Source organism: Melanotaenia boesemani, chromosome 21 (genome assembly GCF_017639745.1).
Source record: "Melanotaenia boesemani isolate fMelBoe1 chromosome 21, fMelBoe1.pri, whole genome shotgun sequence".
Classification (NCBI taxonomy): domain Eukaryota; kingdom Metazoa; phylum Chordata; class Actinopteri; order Atheriniformes; family Melanotaeniidae; genus Melanotaenia; species Melanotaenia boesemani.
Genome location: NC_055702.1, coordinates 29,456,652 through 29,473,160, shown reverse-complemented (window position 1 = coordinate 29,473,160; position 16,509 = coordinate 29,456,652). Strand labels below are relative to the sequence as shown.

Below are 16,509 nucleotides of genomic sequence, written 5' to 3'. Positions count from 1 at the left end.
TACTAACAATGTTCTACTAACTACTAACAATGTAATAAATTACTAACAATGTTCTACTAACTACTAACAATGTAATATACTACTAACAATGTTCTACTAACTACTAACAATGTAATAAATTACTAACAATGTTCTACTAACTACTAACAATGTAATAAATTACTAACAATGTACTACTAACTACTAACAATGTAATATACTACTAACAATGTACCACTAACTACTAACAACGTCATATACTACTAACGATGTACTACTAACTACTAACAATGTAATATACTTCTAACAATGTAATATACTACTAACAATGTTCTACTAACTACTAACAATGTAATATACTACTAACAATGTTCTACTAACTACTTACTACTAACAATGTAATATACTACTAACAATGTTCTACTAACTACTAACAATGTTCTACTAACTACTAACAATGTAATATACTACTAACAATGTTCTACTAACTACTAACAATGTACTACTAACTACTAACAATGTAATATACTACTAACAATGTTCTACTAACTACTAACAATGTTCTACTAACTACTAACAATGTAATATACTACTAACAATGTTCTACTAACTACTAACAATGTAATAAACTACTAACAATGTTCTACTAACTACTAACAATGTAATATACTACTAACAATGTTCTACTAACTACTAACAATGTAATATACTACTAACAATGTTCTACTAACTACTAACAATGTTCTACTAACTACTAACAATGTAATATACTACTAACAATGTTCTACTAACTACTAACAATGTAATATACTACTAACAATGTTCTACTAACTACTAACAATGTTCTACTAACTACTAACAATGTAATATACTACTAACAATGTTCTACTAACTACTAACAATGTACTACTAACTACTAACAATGTAATATACTACTAACAATGTTCTACTAACTACTAACAATGAATTATACTACTAACAATGTTCTACTAACTAAAATGATTGTTCTGACTAAAACTAGACAAATAAAATTATGTTTTGGACTAAATTAAAAATTAAAATGCTCGACTTATAGTCGACTAAAACTTGACTAAATAAAAACGAGATGAGGTTGACTAAATGTGATAAAAACTAATAAGCGCGATTAAAACTGGACTAAAACTGAGACTAAAATGGCTGATAAAATTAACACTAACCTGATGTGGCCAGTGTTAAAGAAAACCTTAAAAATGTAAAACCAGTAATAAAGATCAGGTACTTTTACACAATACTTTTTTTACCTGTAGTTTTCCACGCACGTTCGTTTGATTTGGTCAGTGAGAACAAACAACTTCTCTCAAATTAATTTATTTAACAAATAACTGGAACTGCGCTCAGAATTCTGATTTCTCTTCTTAGCTAAGACCTCTCTGCTTACAGGAGGAGTTCTGCCCTTCGCATGCATACAGAACTCTCCACACTTCCCCAACTTCAGCTTAAAAGTCTTTCTTAAGCTAGACAGTGATTGGAGGCTATGCTAACCTGTCAGTTGTTGCTGGGTAGATTTTTCTGCATCTTCTGCTGTCAGGCTCGGCTGTCTGCTTCGGCTCCATCCGAGGTACTGGTTTCCTATTTTCTACAACTTCTGCAAATCAGACACATACATACAGAGCACGGACCTTCTGTTGTAAGACTTAAACTCTGTTCACTTCAAGAAATTCCCCTTACAACAAAATACAACATGTTCTTTCTACTGCAGACACAAGCGTTGTTCAAAACTCCTTGTCAGTTTCACTCCTCCTTCCTCTTGTGACCTTGTAGATACACTGCACATGTAGACCTTCCTCGCTTAGCAGGAACAAAGCTGCAGTTAGATGTTTTTGATTAAGGTCATACACGTGATACATTCCAAGACAAATTAAAATAAAATTTAGCACCATAATTCACCCTATGGAGGATTAAGGATCTACGATCAACCCGACGTGGCTGTAATTCATCCTATAGAGGATTTGGGATCTATCATCAACCCAACAAGGCCATAATTCGTCTTTATGAAGCATTTAGGATCTATGATCAACTTGACATGGTTGTTTTTGGACTCTGAGAAGCCAGAGCAGATATTAGGACCACTGGTTGAAATAAACATCACACGTGGGGACATTATTAAAATGTAGGATGTTGGCGTGCTGACAGTGAAGCTCTATCTGGGGACTGGATAAAGAAAATAAAAGTGCTTTTGCTTTCTGCGCAGTTTTTCTGGTGCTGCTGTGTAATTCTTTGCCTGTTGACCAACAGCAATATTTTAATCTGTTCTGAGATGTGGTTGGATCATCAGTTCTGGGCTGTATGAATGGATGAGGCAGAGCTGCTGCTGTTGATGATGATCTTTGCTTTGTTTCAGTGTTCTGGACTTAAATGCATTTGAGAGGCAGAATAAAGCCGAGGGGCTTGGAATGGTGACGGAGGAGGGGTCAGGTAAGCCTCATTCATATCAACTCTGCTTTTTTTCTTATGACTCTAGAAATACAAGGAATGCTGAGAAAATGTCTCCTGTCAAAAATTGCTGTCACCTCATTTGGGGGATTGTTAAATACGTACTTGTTAATATTAAAATAGTCGTTTTTCCAGGTACAGAAATAATTCTGTAATGTCCTTTCAAGCGTCGTAAGAGTATATCAAAAGAAACTTAATCTATGGCCTCTGTCTGTTCCTCCCTCTTCTTTGTCCAGTTTATCATCACATCATTCTTTTAACTTTTACTCAAAGATGTTGGCAGTTGAACATCACTTCTCTTCCCGTCTTTTATCAAGTGTGACCGTCCAGACGAACATGACGTTACATCCTCTGTACCAAATCACCACATGTTCCAAAATGATGCTTTAAAGATTTAGAATCATTTTCCCTCTGGTAGATTAGTGAATGTAAGAATACACCCGATTTTAAAGGTAATATGTATTAGTAGGTTATAATAGGTGCAGCAGTTACTTCTTTTTAAACAAATTTTAAACCTTGATGTCAAAACGTCTACACACACAGAACGTGTTCTGTGTGTTCTCATGAGTTAATCATGTTAGTGTGCTGACATCACTCATCAAAAGCAGCTCAGCTGAAGCAAATAAGGAAAGAGTATTTACTAAACTGATTAGAACCAGTCAGTAAACGAGTGTCTGGTGGATTATTTCTTTATAAATCTGATGCTGCTGGAAAATCTGTTTATTTCCTTTTTAAATGGAGCCTCATCTGGAAGGAAAATGTGTGTGTGGGATGAGCAGCAGAGGTGAATATGTGGTTTGTGAATATGAAAAACGTCTCTGTTAAACAGCTGATTCTGCTGTTGACCCTCATGTTGTGCTGTTTATGGGACTGGATGATAGAAGTCTGACGAAAGCGTACATGGTTAGGCTGAGAAGGCCCATCACATACAGGCACATCATTGTTCGATTCAGTTACGATTCAGATGGCAGCGATGCAATTATATAACAACTGATGCATATTTTTGCTTTGGTGGACATGTGTAACATGGTTTCTCATATAACGAAGAAGAAAACTGGTACATCTACAGTTAAGTTGTCCAAACTGTTGATTCATACATTCTTGGCTCAGGTTCGATGTCAATACTGAGTCTGTGGTTAAGAGAGGCCACCAGAGAATCCATCTGATGACACTGAACTATTTTAATGTCAGTTTTAAATTTTAAAAGAACATTTTAAAGAACTTTTATTTTTCGTTTGTTAAAAGCATCTCAACATTTTCCTTTGTCTGCTGGTTCAGAGGTTTAACTCTTAAGGACAAGAACAGCCTACCTGTTTTCTGAATCTGAATCATCCTGCATGTGGTTCAGTTGAAGCAAACCCAGACCTACGATTGTATGAGGACTAGAATCAGCACCTTTCATCCACATCAGAGTTTATTTAGTTCCACGTCCCCAAATGTTCCAGACTTTCCAAGCAAACTAAGCCCTAGCTTTTAATGTGAAGGACTTGGTCTTCATGACTGTCGGGTGATGAACTTCCTGTCACAAAGAAAGTTGGACCCCAGGAAAAGCGTTATCCAGCAAGGCAGGTTTACCAGATTTATTAAGGATGGGTTGGATGGAGCTGTAGATGGTTGACGTTCAGGGATCCAGGCGGGCTGGTAAGCGGGCAGACGGGTTCCAGTGGAGGCAGCTTTGGACCTCAGGCAGGGAATCTTTTAGAAGGGCAGGAAAGTTGGTCATGGAAGTGTTTAACAAGAACATGAATTTACTAGAAGCCGGTGTACCACATAGCTGTAGCAACAATCCAGCGCTGATTTAAGGTCAGCGGGTTTATAAGCAGGTGAGGTGCAATAAGCCTGATTCCACTCAGCTGTGATGGTTAACCACAGGACACGCTTCCTGAACACACCAAGGGAAGACGGCACCGTGCACACAAGGGACGGGGAGGAGGAGCACATATGAAAACACACCACAGCTTCGGGATCCATGACACTACCACAAGTTCCATTACTGTCTTTTGCATCCCTGAACATTATGATAGTAACAGTTAAAAGTTAAACTTTTTATCATTTGTACGTCAATTCAGAGTCAAACGTCCACATCTCCAACACAACTCCTTCCCTCCTCTAACAATGCTGCTTCAAAGAGGCCTTCATTTAGCAAACAAAGCCTCAGTTTCACATGGAAGACCTCCTCATGCAGGTCTCCAGTCTGGTACCTCCTCCTCATGCAGGTCACCGCTCTGGTACCTCCTCCTCATGCAGGTCTCCAGTCTGGTACCTCCTCCTCATGCAGGTCACCGCTCTGGTACCTCCTCCTCATGCTGGTCACCAGTCTGGTACCTCCTCCTCACGCTGGTCTCTAGTCTGGTACCTCCTCCTCATGCTGGTCACCGGTCTGGTACCTCCTCCTCACGCTGGTCTCCAGTCTGGTACCTCCTCCTCATGCAGGTCTCCAGTCTGGTACCTCCTCCTCACGCTGGTCTCCAGTCTGGTACCTCCTCCTCACGCTGGTCACCAGTCTGGTACCTCCTCCTCACGCTGGTCACCGGTCTGATACCTCCTCCTCATGCAGGTCTCCAGTCTGGTACATCCTCCTCATGCAGGTCACCACTCTGGTACCTCCTCCTCATGCAGGTCTCCATCTGGTACCTCCTCCTCACGCTGGTCACTGGTCTGGTACCTCCTCCTCACGCTGGTCTCCAGTCTGGTACCTCCTCCTCAAACTGGTCTCCAGTCTGGTACCTCCTCCTCATGCAGGTCACCAGTCTGGTACCTCCTCCTCATGTAGGTCACCAGTCTGGTACCTCCTCCTCATGCAGGTCAACACTCTGGTACCTCCTCCTCATGCAGGTCTCCAGTCTGGTACCTCCTCCTCACGCTGGTCACTGGTCTGGTACCTCCTCCTCACGCTGGTCTCCAGTCTGGTACCTCCTCCTCACGCTGGTCACCGGTCTGGTACCTCCTCCTCAAACTGGTCTCCAGTCTGGTACCTCCTCCTCATGCAGGTCACCAGTCTGGTACCTCCTCCTCAAACTGGTCTCCAGTCTGGTACCTCCTCCTCATGCTGGTCAACACTCTGGTACCTCCTCCTCATGCAGGTCTCCAGTCTGGTACCTCCTCCTCACGCTGGTCACCAGTCTGGTACCTCCTCCTTACGCTGGTCACCGGTCTGGTACCTCCTCCTCACGCTGGTCACCGGTCTGGTACCTCCTCCTCAAACTGGTCTCCAGTCTGGTACCTCCTCCTCATGCAGGTCACCAGTCTGGTACCTCCTCCTCATGCTGGTCTCTAGTCTGTTACCTCCTCCTCACGCTGGTCACCAGTCTGGTACCTCCTCCTCATGCAGGTCACCAGTCTGGTACCTCCTCCTCATGCTGGTCACCAGTCTGGTACCTCCTCCTCATGCAGGTCACCAGTCTGGTACCTCCTCCTCATACTGGTCTCTAGTCTGGTACCTTCTCAGCCAGTGTGGTAGTGTTGGTCTCCTACCTACTTTTGGTACCTACTCTATTGCTCAGTGGGGTTGAGGCTGACCTCATGTCCTCCATCCTCTGGAGGTGGTCTCTGATAGACCTGCTCTCCGGGGACCAGCGTTGAGACATGGGTCACCACTGGTTGCAGAATCCCATCTCCAATGATGACCAGCCTTGTTTTACCAGTGAGGGAGATGCTGCCCTGCACCATCACTCTGCCTCCATCAGAAGATGTCACCCTTTCACTGCAGCTGGAGAATCTGAAGGAAACTACATTCCTGTCGTTGCATGAAGAGAAAAGAATTATTTAATGTAGAGAATAGTCAACGTTACCTCAAACACACTTTTTATGAGTCATGGCTGCACCTATTATAACACAAACGTAGCATGTTTTTTACTTCATCTCTGCATTAACAAAGTGAATTTGACCACAGACGCCCATCCACATTAAACACAATTTATACAGAATTTGAAAAAGACTCTGGGTGTAATATTGTTGAGGAATTTCTTTGAGTTTTATTCAAATTTTCTGTTTTGACCCAACAACACTCAGAATTTTTAAAGCTCTTTTCCTTATATGTAAGTTGTTTGTTTTTTGTGTCTTACTTTCTTTCTCTCTTTCTTTTCCTCCTGTTTTCTTTTCCCATTTTGGTTTACTGCACTTTCCTCCCTTCCTCAGTCATCACTCATGAGCGTGGTAATTATGCCTTCTGCCATTTTCTTGTCTGTCGGTTGGTCTCTCTCCCTCCGCCTTGGTTGGTTTGCTGTTGTGTCAGTTCTGTTCAGGTCCTGAGTGTAGACCACCAAACCTGCTTTGTGCCTGCAGCCTCTTCTCCTCCAACGTCACCACGATAATCTTGTTTTTACAAATAACTCAGGTCCATTCTGTAGTTTAGGGGCATATTTACTAATGCATTGCAGTTGGTGGAAAAACATTTTTGGGAAGGTAAATGAATTAGCAAGGCTTGTAACATGAACTCTGGTTGGGTGAGCTTGTTGCACCATTTCATGTCTCATGTTTCCGACAAAAAATATACCTGAAAGATCTGGTAAAGCTATCAGCTCAGGAAATTATGCATCAGCAGTCTGTTGGAATATAGAGATGAGATGTGAAGAGTGAGACGGTTGTCAAGTAAAAAGATGATTTTTGGGAGGAAAACATAAACCAGTGAGTCGGAGGGTTTATAAGTGAGTTGTGTTAATGTTGTAGTATTATTTAGTTGACGTTTTTCAGCTGTGGTCATAATCTTAACAGGTTTTAGATAAACTGAATCAGAAGAATCTTAGCTTTTCAGCGGTGTAAGTTCACCCACCTGTAGAGAGGCATAATGAAACCTGCTGATAGGCTGCAGGAAGCTAGAGGAACTGTGAGGGGTTGATGGCTCTGCCTCACAATGCTACCTAACACAGATATAAACTGTAGACTGAAGCCTTATGACAGTCAGGGAGGAGTTAGTTTATCAAATATTTAGGTCAGGGGTGCCTAAGTTTGTCCTTGAGATCTACCATCCTGCAACTTTTAGATGCAACCTTTCTCTAACACACTTGAATCAGATGTCATCTGCATGTCATTCAGCTCTGCAGAGGTCTGGTAACGAGCCCGTCATTTGATTCAGGTGTGTTGGAGAAGGGTTGCATCTAAAAGTTGCAGGATGGTAGATCTCGAGGACCGGACTTGGGCACCCCTGGTTAAGGGCCTCACCTGCACAACCTGACAGTCTCATGATACTGTGGGATTTATTCCTCTTAGTAAATATGCCCTTTGAAGTTGTGGTCCACCTCACAATGCAGTTAAAGCATTTCATGTTTCAATGTCTTATGCAAAAAAGTCTTACTTGTTTAGAATAAATACATATTTCCAAATCATGACATGTGGTGGAGGTGCAGAGATCTTTCCACAGCCTGCCATCAAACACCTGGTGTGTATCCGCCTCTCAGGATTTGCAAGTATCTGGCACATTTAAAAATTTCCAAATGAAAATATCTAACTCTTTCCACCCTCATCCTCCACCCTCATCTCTGTCTTACAGTCAACATCCAGTCAGGTGGTTGTTTTGTCCCAGTAAAAAACATGGTTTTTGTGCTGGTTGTTGTCTGTTGTGAGGTGCACAATCCCTGTGTTTTCAGCCACTTTTCCCCAATGACACACTTCAGGGCTGCAATGAAGTCCATAAATTTCTCCAGAGTAGAATAGGGAAATACAGAGTAGAATCAACATCTCTGTGGTTTCTTTCAGCTTTGCAAGCATCAGAGTATCTTTCAGCCTCCAGCTGAGTGGTGATTCAGTGCAGGCTGGTCTCCAGCACCAACCACTGAAACATGCTGCAACTTCAAAATGCTCATTTCAAGCTGCATTATACAATATCTGTGTATTTTATGTTGACTGTTATTAAATGGAAATATTAATATTATAATTAAATTAGATTTTAGAAATCACCCCCCCCCCCCACACACACACACACACACAGACCTAAAAAAAACAGCTATACTTAAGGAACAATATCATGATGAATGTGCACATTTATAAAAGAATTTCAGTAATTGCAGCCCTGCTCTTCACATCCATTCTAATAGTTCTTCTTTCTTCTCACCAAGTGTTGTTGCACTTGAGTTGTCAGAGCGGCTGTGGCCATGCTGCTCTTCATGAAGAGGAGGATGAACTCTCATCCTTTTGTTTTTGTTTAATGGCTTAATTGTGTCCTATAGTCACTAGCTGTTATTTAGATGTGAACATTTTTAAAAAGGAATGTATGTATATATATATATATATATATATATATACATTCCTTTTTATTTATAAAAATACATAACCACACTGCCTTTAATTACCCGGTCATCCTCTTTAGTTTGTATTGTAAGAGTAACTAATTAATCGGAAAAGTAATTATTTCATTACTTCTTAAAAAACTGTTCACACATGTTCCCTTTAACAGAATTTCAAATTCATCTGAATGTTCATTTATTCATAAAATAACACAACTTGGCAACTCTTCAGCTCAGCGAGTTTATTCTCCAGTTTCAACCGTATCACTCCGCCTCTTACTCACTACAGCAGTAGTACAATATAGTCCCAACAGATGTGAAACTTCTGTTCACCCAAAATAAAAATGAATCTCATCTTACAATAGTAAGATTTATTTTCAGTAGCGGTAACGGCACTATTACCATGTTAAGAATAATTTATTAGATTACCAGTTACTGGACAAAATAACACCCTTTATTTTAACAATGTCACTCCAATCACTGCTTATAAATAAATCTGCTGGAAACATCATGAAAACATGGATCCATCCTGCCTTGGATCAACGCTTCAGGCTGCTGCTGGTGTAATGGTGGGGGGAGATTTCATTGGTCCACTTTGGGCCCCTTAGTACCAACGTGGCCTGGTTTAACCAGCACAGCCTACCTGAGTATTGTTGCTGACCATGTCCATCCCTTTATGACCACAGTGGAGCATCTTCTGATGCTACTTCCAGCAGGATAATGCACCATGTCACAAAGCTCAGATCATCTCCACCTACTTTCTAGAGCATGACGATGAGTTCACTGGACTCCAACGGCCTCCACAGCCACCAGATCTCAGTCCAGTAGAGCAGCTTTGGGATGTGGTGGAACGGGAGATTCTCATCATGGATGCAGCCGACAAACCTGCAGCAACTGTGTGATGCTGTCATGTTAATATGGAGAAAACCTCTGAGGAAGGTTTCCACTGCCTGGTTCATCTATCACACCAGGATTTAAAAGGTCTGACCCGGTACTAGAAGGTGGACCTGATGAAGTGGACGACCCGGTACTAGAAGATGGACCTGATGAAGAGGAAGACCCGGTACTAGAAGGTGGACCTGATGAAGAGGACGACCAGGGACTAGAAGGTGGACCTGATGAAGAGGACAACCCGGTACTAGAAGGTGGACCTGATGAGGAGGACGACCCGGTACTAGAAGGTGGACCCGATGAAGAGGACGACCCGTAACTAGAAGGTGGACCCGATGAAGGGGACGACTACTAGAAGGTGGACCCGATGAAGAGAACAATCCTGTACTAGAAGGTGGACCCGATGAAGAGGACGACTGGGTACTAGAAAGTGGACCTGATGAAGAGGACGATCCTGTACTAAAAGGAGGGCCCGATGAAGAGGACGACCCGGTACTAGAAGGTGGACCCGATGAAGAGAACGACTGTGTACTAGAAGGTGGACCCCATGAAGAGGACGACTACTAGAAGGTGGACCCGATGAAGAGGACGATTCGGTACTAGAAGGTGGTCCTGGTGAAGAGGACAACCCGGTACTAGAAGGTAGTCCTGATGAAGAGGACCATCCGGTACTAAAAGGTGGACCTGATGAAGAGGACCACCAGGTACTAGAAGGCGGACCCGATGAAGAGGACGACCAGGCTTGCCAGATCCGCTGGTCAATCCTCAGTCCTTATACTGCTGGACCTGTCTGCTGCCTTCAACAAGGTCAACTATCATATACTGTTCTCCAAACTCTCGGAGCTTGGCATCTCAGGATCTGTCCTCTCGTGGTTTACGTCCTACCTCACAGGAAGATACTTCAAAGTATCTTGGTGAGGGGGCGTGTCCAGATCACATGGGCTGACAACAGGGGTGCCTCAGGGCTTGGTGCTTGGCCCTCTTCTCTTTTCACTATACACCTCCTCACTTGGTGCATCATTAGCTCTCATGGTTTCTCCTACCACTGCTATGCAGATGACACTCGGCTTTTCCTTTTTTTCCCACCTGATGACTCAACCGTCTCAATGTGAATATCAGCATGTTGATGATATCTCCGCATGGATGAAGGATCGCCACCTTCAGCTAAATCTGTCCAAGACCAGCTTATTGTCTTTCCAGCCAATCCTTCCTTACCGCAACAGATAAGCGTGCAGCTTGACTCTATCACGCTTGTGCCTACGTCTTCTACCAGGATTCTTGGTGTCATAGTAGACAACCAGCTGACCTTTAAGGACCATGTTGCCTCGGTTGCTCGATCTTGCCAACTTGCTCTCTACAACATCAGGAGGATCAGACCCAACCTGACTGAACACACGACCCAGCTCCTGGTCCAGGCTCTGGTCATTTCACGCATTGACTACTGCAACTCCTTACTGGCTGGCCTGCCTGCATGCTCAGTTAAACCTCTGCAGATGATCCAGAACGCAGCAGCACGTCTGGTCTTCAACCAGCCCAAAAGAGCTCATGTCACTCCGCTGCTAATCGCTCTCCACTGGCTTCCAGTTGCAGCACATCAGATTTACAGCTCTGCTTCTGGCTTACAAAACAATAACCCAAACGGCTCCGGTCTACCTCCACTCCTTAATCCAGAGCTACACTCCCTCTCCACAGTTACACTCTGCCAGTGAAAGACGCCTAGTGCTCCCACCACAAGGTGGCTTCACATCAGTAGCTAGACTCTTCTCTGTTGTTCCCCGGTGGTGGAACGATCTACCAACCTCCGTCCGATCCGCAGAGTCCTTATCCACTTTTAAAAGCAAGCTAAAGACTCAGTTGTTTAAGGACCATTTCCACATTTAGCTTAACTCTTCTACTCAGAATGAGGTAGAAAGATTTGTCCAGATCTTTGGCTCAACCAAGTACTGAAGAAGCTGCTGCACTTATGCCCAAGTTGATATTGTTTGATGAAATCGCATTTAAACAAAATGACTTACAGAAACTACAAAAAACTACAAAAATACTTAAAAAAAAAAAAAAAAAAAAGATATGCACTGCCTCTAGCACTACATGACAGCACCTGGGTCCAACTGGACTCCAGCAGTGTGACTATCACTTAATTATGACATTCATCTTGTTTCAATTCATGCTTGTGTTGTTCTTACTCTGCAATGTAAGTCGCTTTAGATAAAACTGTCTGCTAAATGACTGTAGAATAGAATAGAATAAAATAGAATAGAATAAAATAGAATAGAATAGAACACTAGAAGGTGGACCCAATGAGGAGGATGACCCGGTACTAGAAGGTGGACCCGATGAGGAGGACGACCCGGTACTAGAAGGTGGACCCGATAAAGAGGATGACCTGGTACTAGCAGGTGGACCCGATGAGGAGGACAACCCTGTACTAGAAGGTGGACCCGATGAAGAGGATGACCTGGTACTAGCAGGTGGACCCGATGAGGAGGACAACCCTGTACTAGAAGGTGGACCCGATGAAGAGGATGACCTGGTACTAGAAGGTGGACCCGATGAGGAGGACGACCCTGTACTAGAAGGTGGCCCTGATGAAGAGGATGACCTGGTACTAGAAGGTGGACCTGATGAGGAGGACGACCCGGTACTAGAAGGTGGACCCGATGAGGAGGACGACCCGGTACTAGAAGGTGGACCCGATGAAGAGGATGACTACTAAAAGGCGGACCCGATGAAGAGGATGACCTGGTACTAGAAGGCGGTCCTGATAAAGAGGACAACCCGGTACTAGAAGGCGGTCCTTATGAAGAGGACGACTACTAGAAGGCGGACCCGATTAAGAGGATGACCTGGTACTAGAAGGCAGTATTGATGAAGAGGACGAACCGGTACTAGAAGGTGGACCTGATGAAGAGGACGACCCAGTACTAGAATGCGGTCCTGATGAAGAGGACGACCCGGTACTAGAATGCGGTCCTGATGAAGAGGACGACCCAGTATTAGAAGGTGGTCCTGATGAAGAGGACGACTCAGTACTAGAAGGTGGACCTGATGAAGAGGACGACCCGGTACTAGAAGGTCCTGATGAAGAGGACGACCCGGTACTGGAAGGTAGTCCTGATGAAGAGGACCATCCGGTACTAAAAGGTGGACCTGATGAAGAGGACCACCAGGTACTAGAAGGTCCTGATGAAGAGGACGACTCAGTACTAGAAGGCGGACCTGATGAAGAGGACGACCCTGTACTAGAAGGTCCTGATGAAGAGGACGACCCGGTACTAGAAGGCGGATCTGATGAAGAGGACGACCCGGTACTAGAATGCGGTCCTGATGAAGAGGACGACCCGGTACTAGAAGATGGTCCTGATGAAGAGGACGACCCGGTACTAGACAGCGTTCCTGATGAAGAGGACGACCCAGTACTACAAGGTCCTGATGAAGAGGACGGCTCGGTACTAGAAGGCGGACCTGATGAACAGGACGACCCGGTCTAGAAGGTGGTCCTGATGAAGAGGATGACCCGGTACGAGAAGGTGGTCCTGATGAAGAGGACGACCCGGTACTAGAAGGTGGACCCGATGAAGAGGACGACTGGGTACTAGAAGGTCCTGATTAAGATGACGACTCAGTACTAGAAGGCGGACCTGATGAAGAGGACGACCCGGTACTGGAAGGGGGTCCTGATGAAGAGGACGACCCGGTACTAGAAGGCGGTCCTGATGAAGAGGACGACCCGGTACTAGAAGGTCCTGATGAAGAGGACGACTCAGTACTAGAAGGCGGTCCTGATGAAGAGGACGACCCGGTACTAGAAGGCGGTCCTGATGAAGAGGACGACCCGGTACTAGAAGGTCCTGATGAAGAGGACGACTCGGTACTAGAAGGCGGACCTGATGAAGAGGACGACCCGGTACTAGAAGGTCCTGATGAAGAGGACGACTCAGTACTAGAAGGCGGTCCTGATGAAGAGGACGACCCGGTACTAGAAGGCGGTCCTGATGAAGAGGACGACCCGGTACTAGAAGGTCCTGATGAAGAGGACGACTCAGTACTAGAAGGCGGACCTGATGAAGAGGACGACTCGGTACTAGAAGGCGGACCTGATGAAGAGGACTACCCGGTACTAGAAGGCGGACCTGATGAAGAGGACGACCCGGTACTAGAAGGCGGTCCTGATGAAGAGGACGACTGGGTACTAGAAGGTGGTCCTGATGAAGAGGACGACCCGGTACTAGAAGGTGGTCCTGATGAAGAGGACGACCCGGTACTAGAAGTTGGTCCTGATGAAGAGGACGACTGGGTACTAGAAGGTGGTCCTGATGAAGAGGACGACCCGGTACTAGAAGGTGGTCCTGATGAAGAGGACGACCCGGTACTAGAAGGCGGTCCTGATGAAGAGGACGACCCGGTACTAGAAGGTGGTCCTGATGAAGAGGACGACCCGGTACTAGAAGGTGGTCCTGATGAAGAGGACGACCCGGTACTAGAAGTTGGTCCTGATGAAGAGGACGACTGGGTACTAGAAGTTGGTCCTGATGAAGAGGACGACTGGGTACTAGAAGGTGGTCCTGATGAAGAGGACGACCCGGTACTAGAAGGTGGTCCTGATGAAGAGGTGGTTTTTATACAGTGTTACAGATTTGATATGTTTCTGTGTCGTTTTTGATTTTCTCTGTTTGTTTTGTTGGTCTGAAGGTTTTTATTCTGCATCAACACTCGTCATTTAGTAATTTTTTGACATTTTAAATACACCTATGAAACGACACGTTAATGAATGCTATATTAACTGATATCCTTTCATCTGGTTTATTATGGGGTTACATAACTTATTCACATATTTACTGAATAGTGTGTATCTTGTTTTAATAAAGCACTAAAACTGTAATTGACAGGAAAAAATATTTAACCAGTACAGTTTAGGAATCATGCTCTTGCAACACCCATCAATTTAACAGTAAGTAATTTAACACAAACTTTTCAAATATTGCTGTTTTAGAGAATAAGTCTCAGATTTGATCTTTTCCTTTGTCCAGGTTGTCCAGGAATTTATTTCTGCTATCATATTATTCAAGTTTATATTATATAAGAACATATATTGTAAAATCTCTTATTTTTTCCACTTTGGAAATATCCAGTAAACCAACTGGATATTGAGTAAGTGACAGTACACTGCACCCTAATCTTGCTAACCGTTTTGTGGTTTTAAGCCTGTGTTTCCCAGCACTGCCAAGTAGTTGTGTAATGTAAAAGTTAGATTTTCATCACAGATCTCAGTGTCGCATTAAATAAGAGAATTGTGTTTTCAGCACACACAGATTCACATTTGAAACAGAAACCAGCATAACCTCTTTGTTTTTGCCAGATAAATCAAAGTAAATCCATCAGTTGCTGGTAGGACAGATGTTACTGTATAAAATGATTGTCATGTGTTTCATCGTCCTCCTTTTCTCCTGCATTTCATGGTTTCAAGCAGCATTTTAACACAGTCAGAGCAGTTGGCCTTAGTTCCTGTTTCTTCATAGAGGATGTGAAAACGTCACATCTGACAGGTCGTTTTTCTCTCAATTGTTTTTACCTTTTTAAAAGGTCAATAGGACAAGTTTATTACCCTTTCAGGTCATTAGTGGACACCCCCCCCCATCCCCCGGAAAACAATCTTCTCCCCAAAACTGGTATAAAACATTACAAATGACTTTTTTTTTTCATTTTCTTTAATCAAATTGCTCAGTCAACGTCAGTCCTAATAAAATAATAAATATGCTGAAACCCTTTTGAGGTCCATGTGGCCACATGATGTCACTATTTTCTATAATACATCTTTTCACTAATTTCAAGTACATTTAAGATGAAAGACCCATTAAAAATATCCACCAGCTCCCAAAAAGTTTTTTTTTCCATAAAGTGTTGACATCATGTATTTAAATGAGCATTTAAAGGCTTAGAAGGCTTTTTGTCCTATAATAACCTGGAAGGTTGGTAGACCGAAGCGACCTACATGAGAAGAGGCCAAACCCGGCCTGACTGTGAAATTCTGCAGCTGACTGACCAGCACACTTCAGTCCACCTGTGGCCGCCCACTGCTCAGCCAGGTGTGTGTGTGTGTGTCTTAGATCAGGATGGTGTATTCTGACCGTAATGTTTCTCTGAAAGGAAACCTCGGTGACTTCCTCACATCAGCACCATCTCTTTAACACCTTCACTCTCATCGTCTCGTCTGTCTCTCCCTTTCCTCTGTTATCTGCTTCTGATGGCCTTGTTCTGACTGTCTGTCTTTCTGTGTATCTGTGTATGTGTGTGTGTGTGTGTGTGTGTGTTTGCCTGTGCTTGTGTTGTGTCTTTGTGCATACCCATGTTTGTTGTTGTGCATGTGTGTGCTGCTGTTTGCTTGGATGTGTGTGTGTTTCTTCTCTCTGGCCAGGTGAGAAGGTCATGCAGGACGTTGAGTTCACTTGTGACCTTTTCCGCTTCCTGCAGCTGCTCTGTGAAGGACACAATTCAGGTACAACACCTTCATGTTTTCTGCTCCACTTCCCATTTAGTGTGTTTAACAGCCAGAATATTCCTAAATTCCTCCATGTGTGTTTATGTTTAGACAGACAGACAGACAGACAGACAGACAGACAGACAACTTTATTTATCCCCGAAGGGAAATTGCGTTGTTACAGTAGTCCAGTAATAACATAAAAAAATCCACAGTGGAATAAATTAGAGAAAAAAAAAAATACGAATACAAGAGTGAATTGGCAGATAAAGTGCAGTGGCAAGATGAGTAATAATGAAAATAGCTATCAGATATTGATATGTAAATATGACTATGTAAATAAAGGAAGTGCAAGATAATACAGAATGTTGAATGATGTGCAAAGGATACAAATATTATATAATTGTATATCAGAGCGACAACTATAGGTTGCAGTAAGTACAATGGATGACTTAGTCCAGTTGTGTGATC

At 43.4% G+C, this 16,509-nt stretch overlaps 1 protein-coding gene across 1 annotated transcript in view; it reads left to right on the top strand.

Annotated features, from left to right (window-relative positions):
* The window catches only part of ryr2a (ryanodine receptor 2a (cardiac)), a 392,644-nt gene that overhangs the window by 297,996 nt on the left and 78,139 nt on the right, over positions 1-16,509 (top strand). The window contains exons 88-90 of the mRNA XM_041973182.1: positions 2,360-2,433; positions 6,589-6,606; positions 15,976-16,056. Coding sequence (XP_041829116.1) covers positions 2,360-2,433; positions 6,589-6,606; positions 15,976-16,056 — 173 coding nt within the window. The remainder of the gene's footprint in view (positions 1-2,359; positions 2,434-6,588; positions 6,607-15,975; positions 16,057-16,509) is intronic.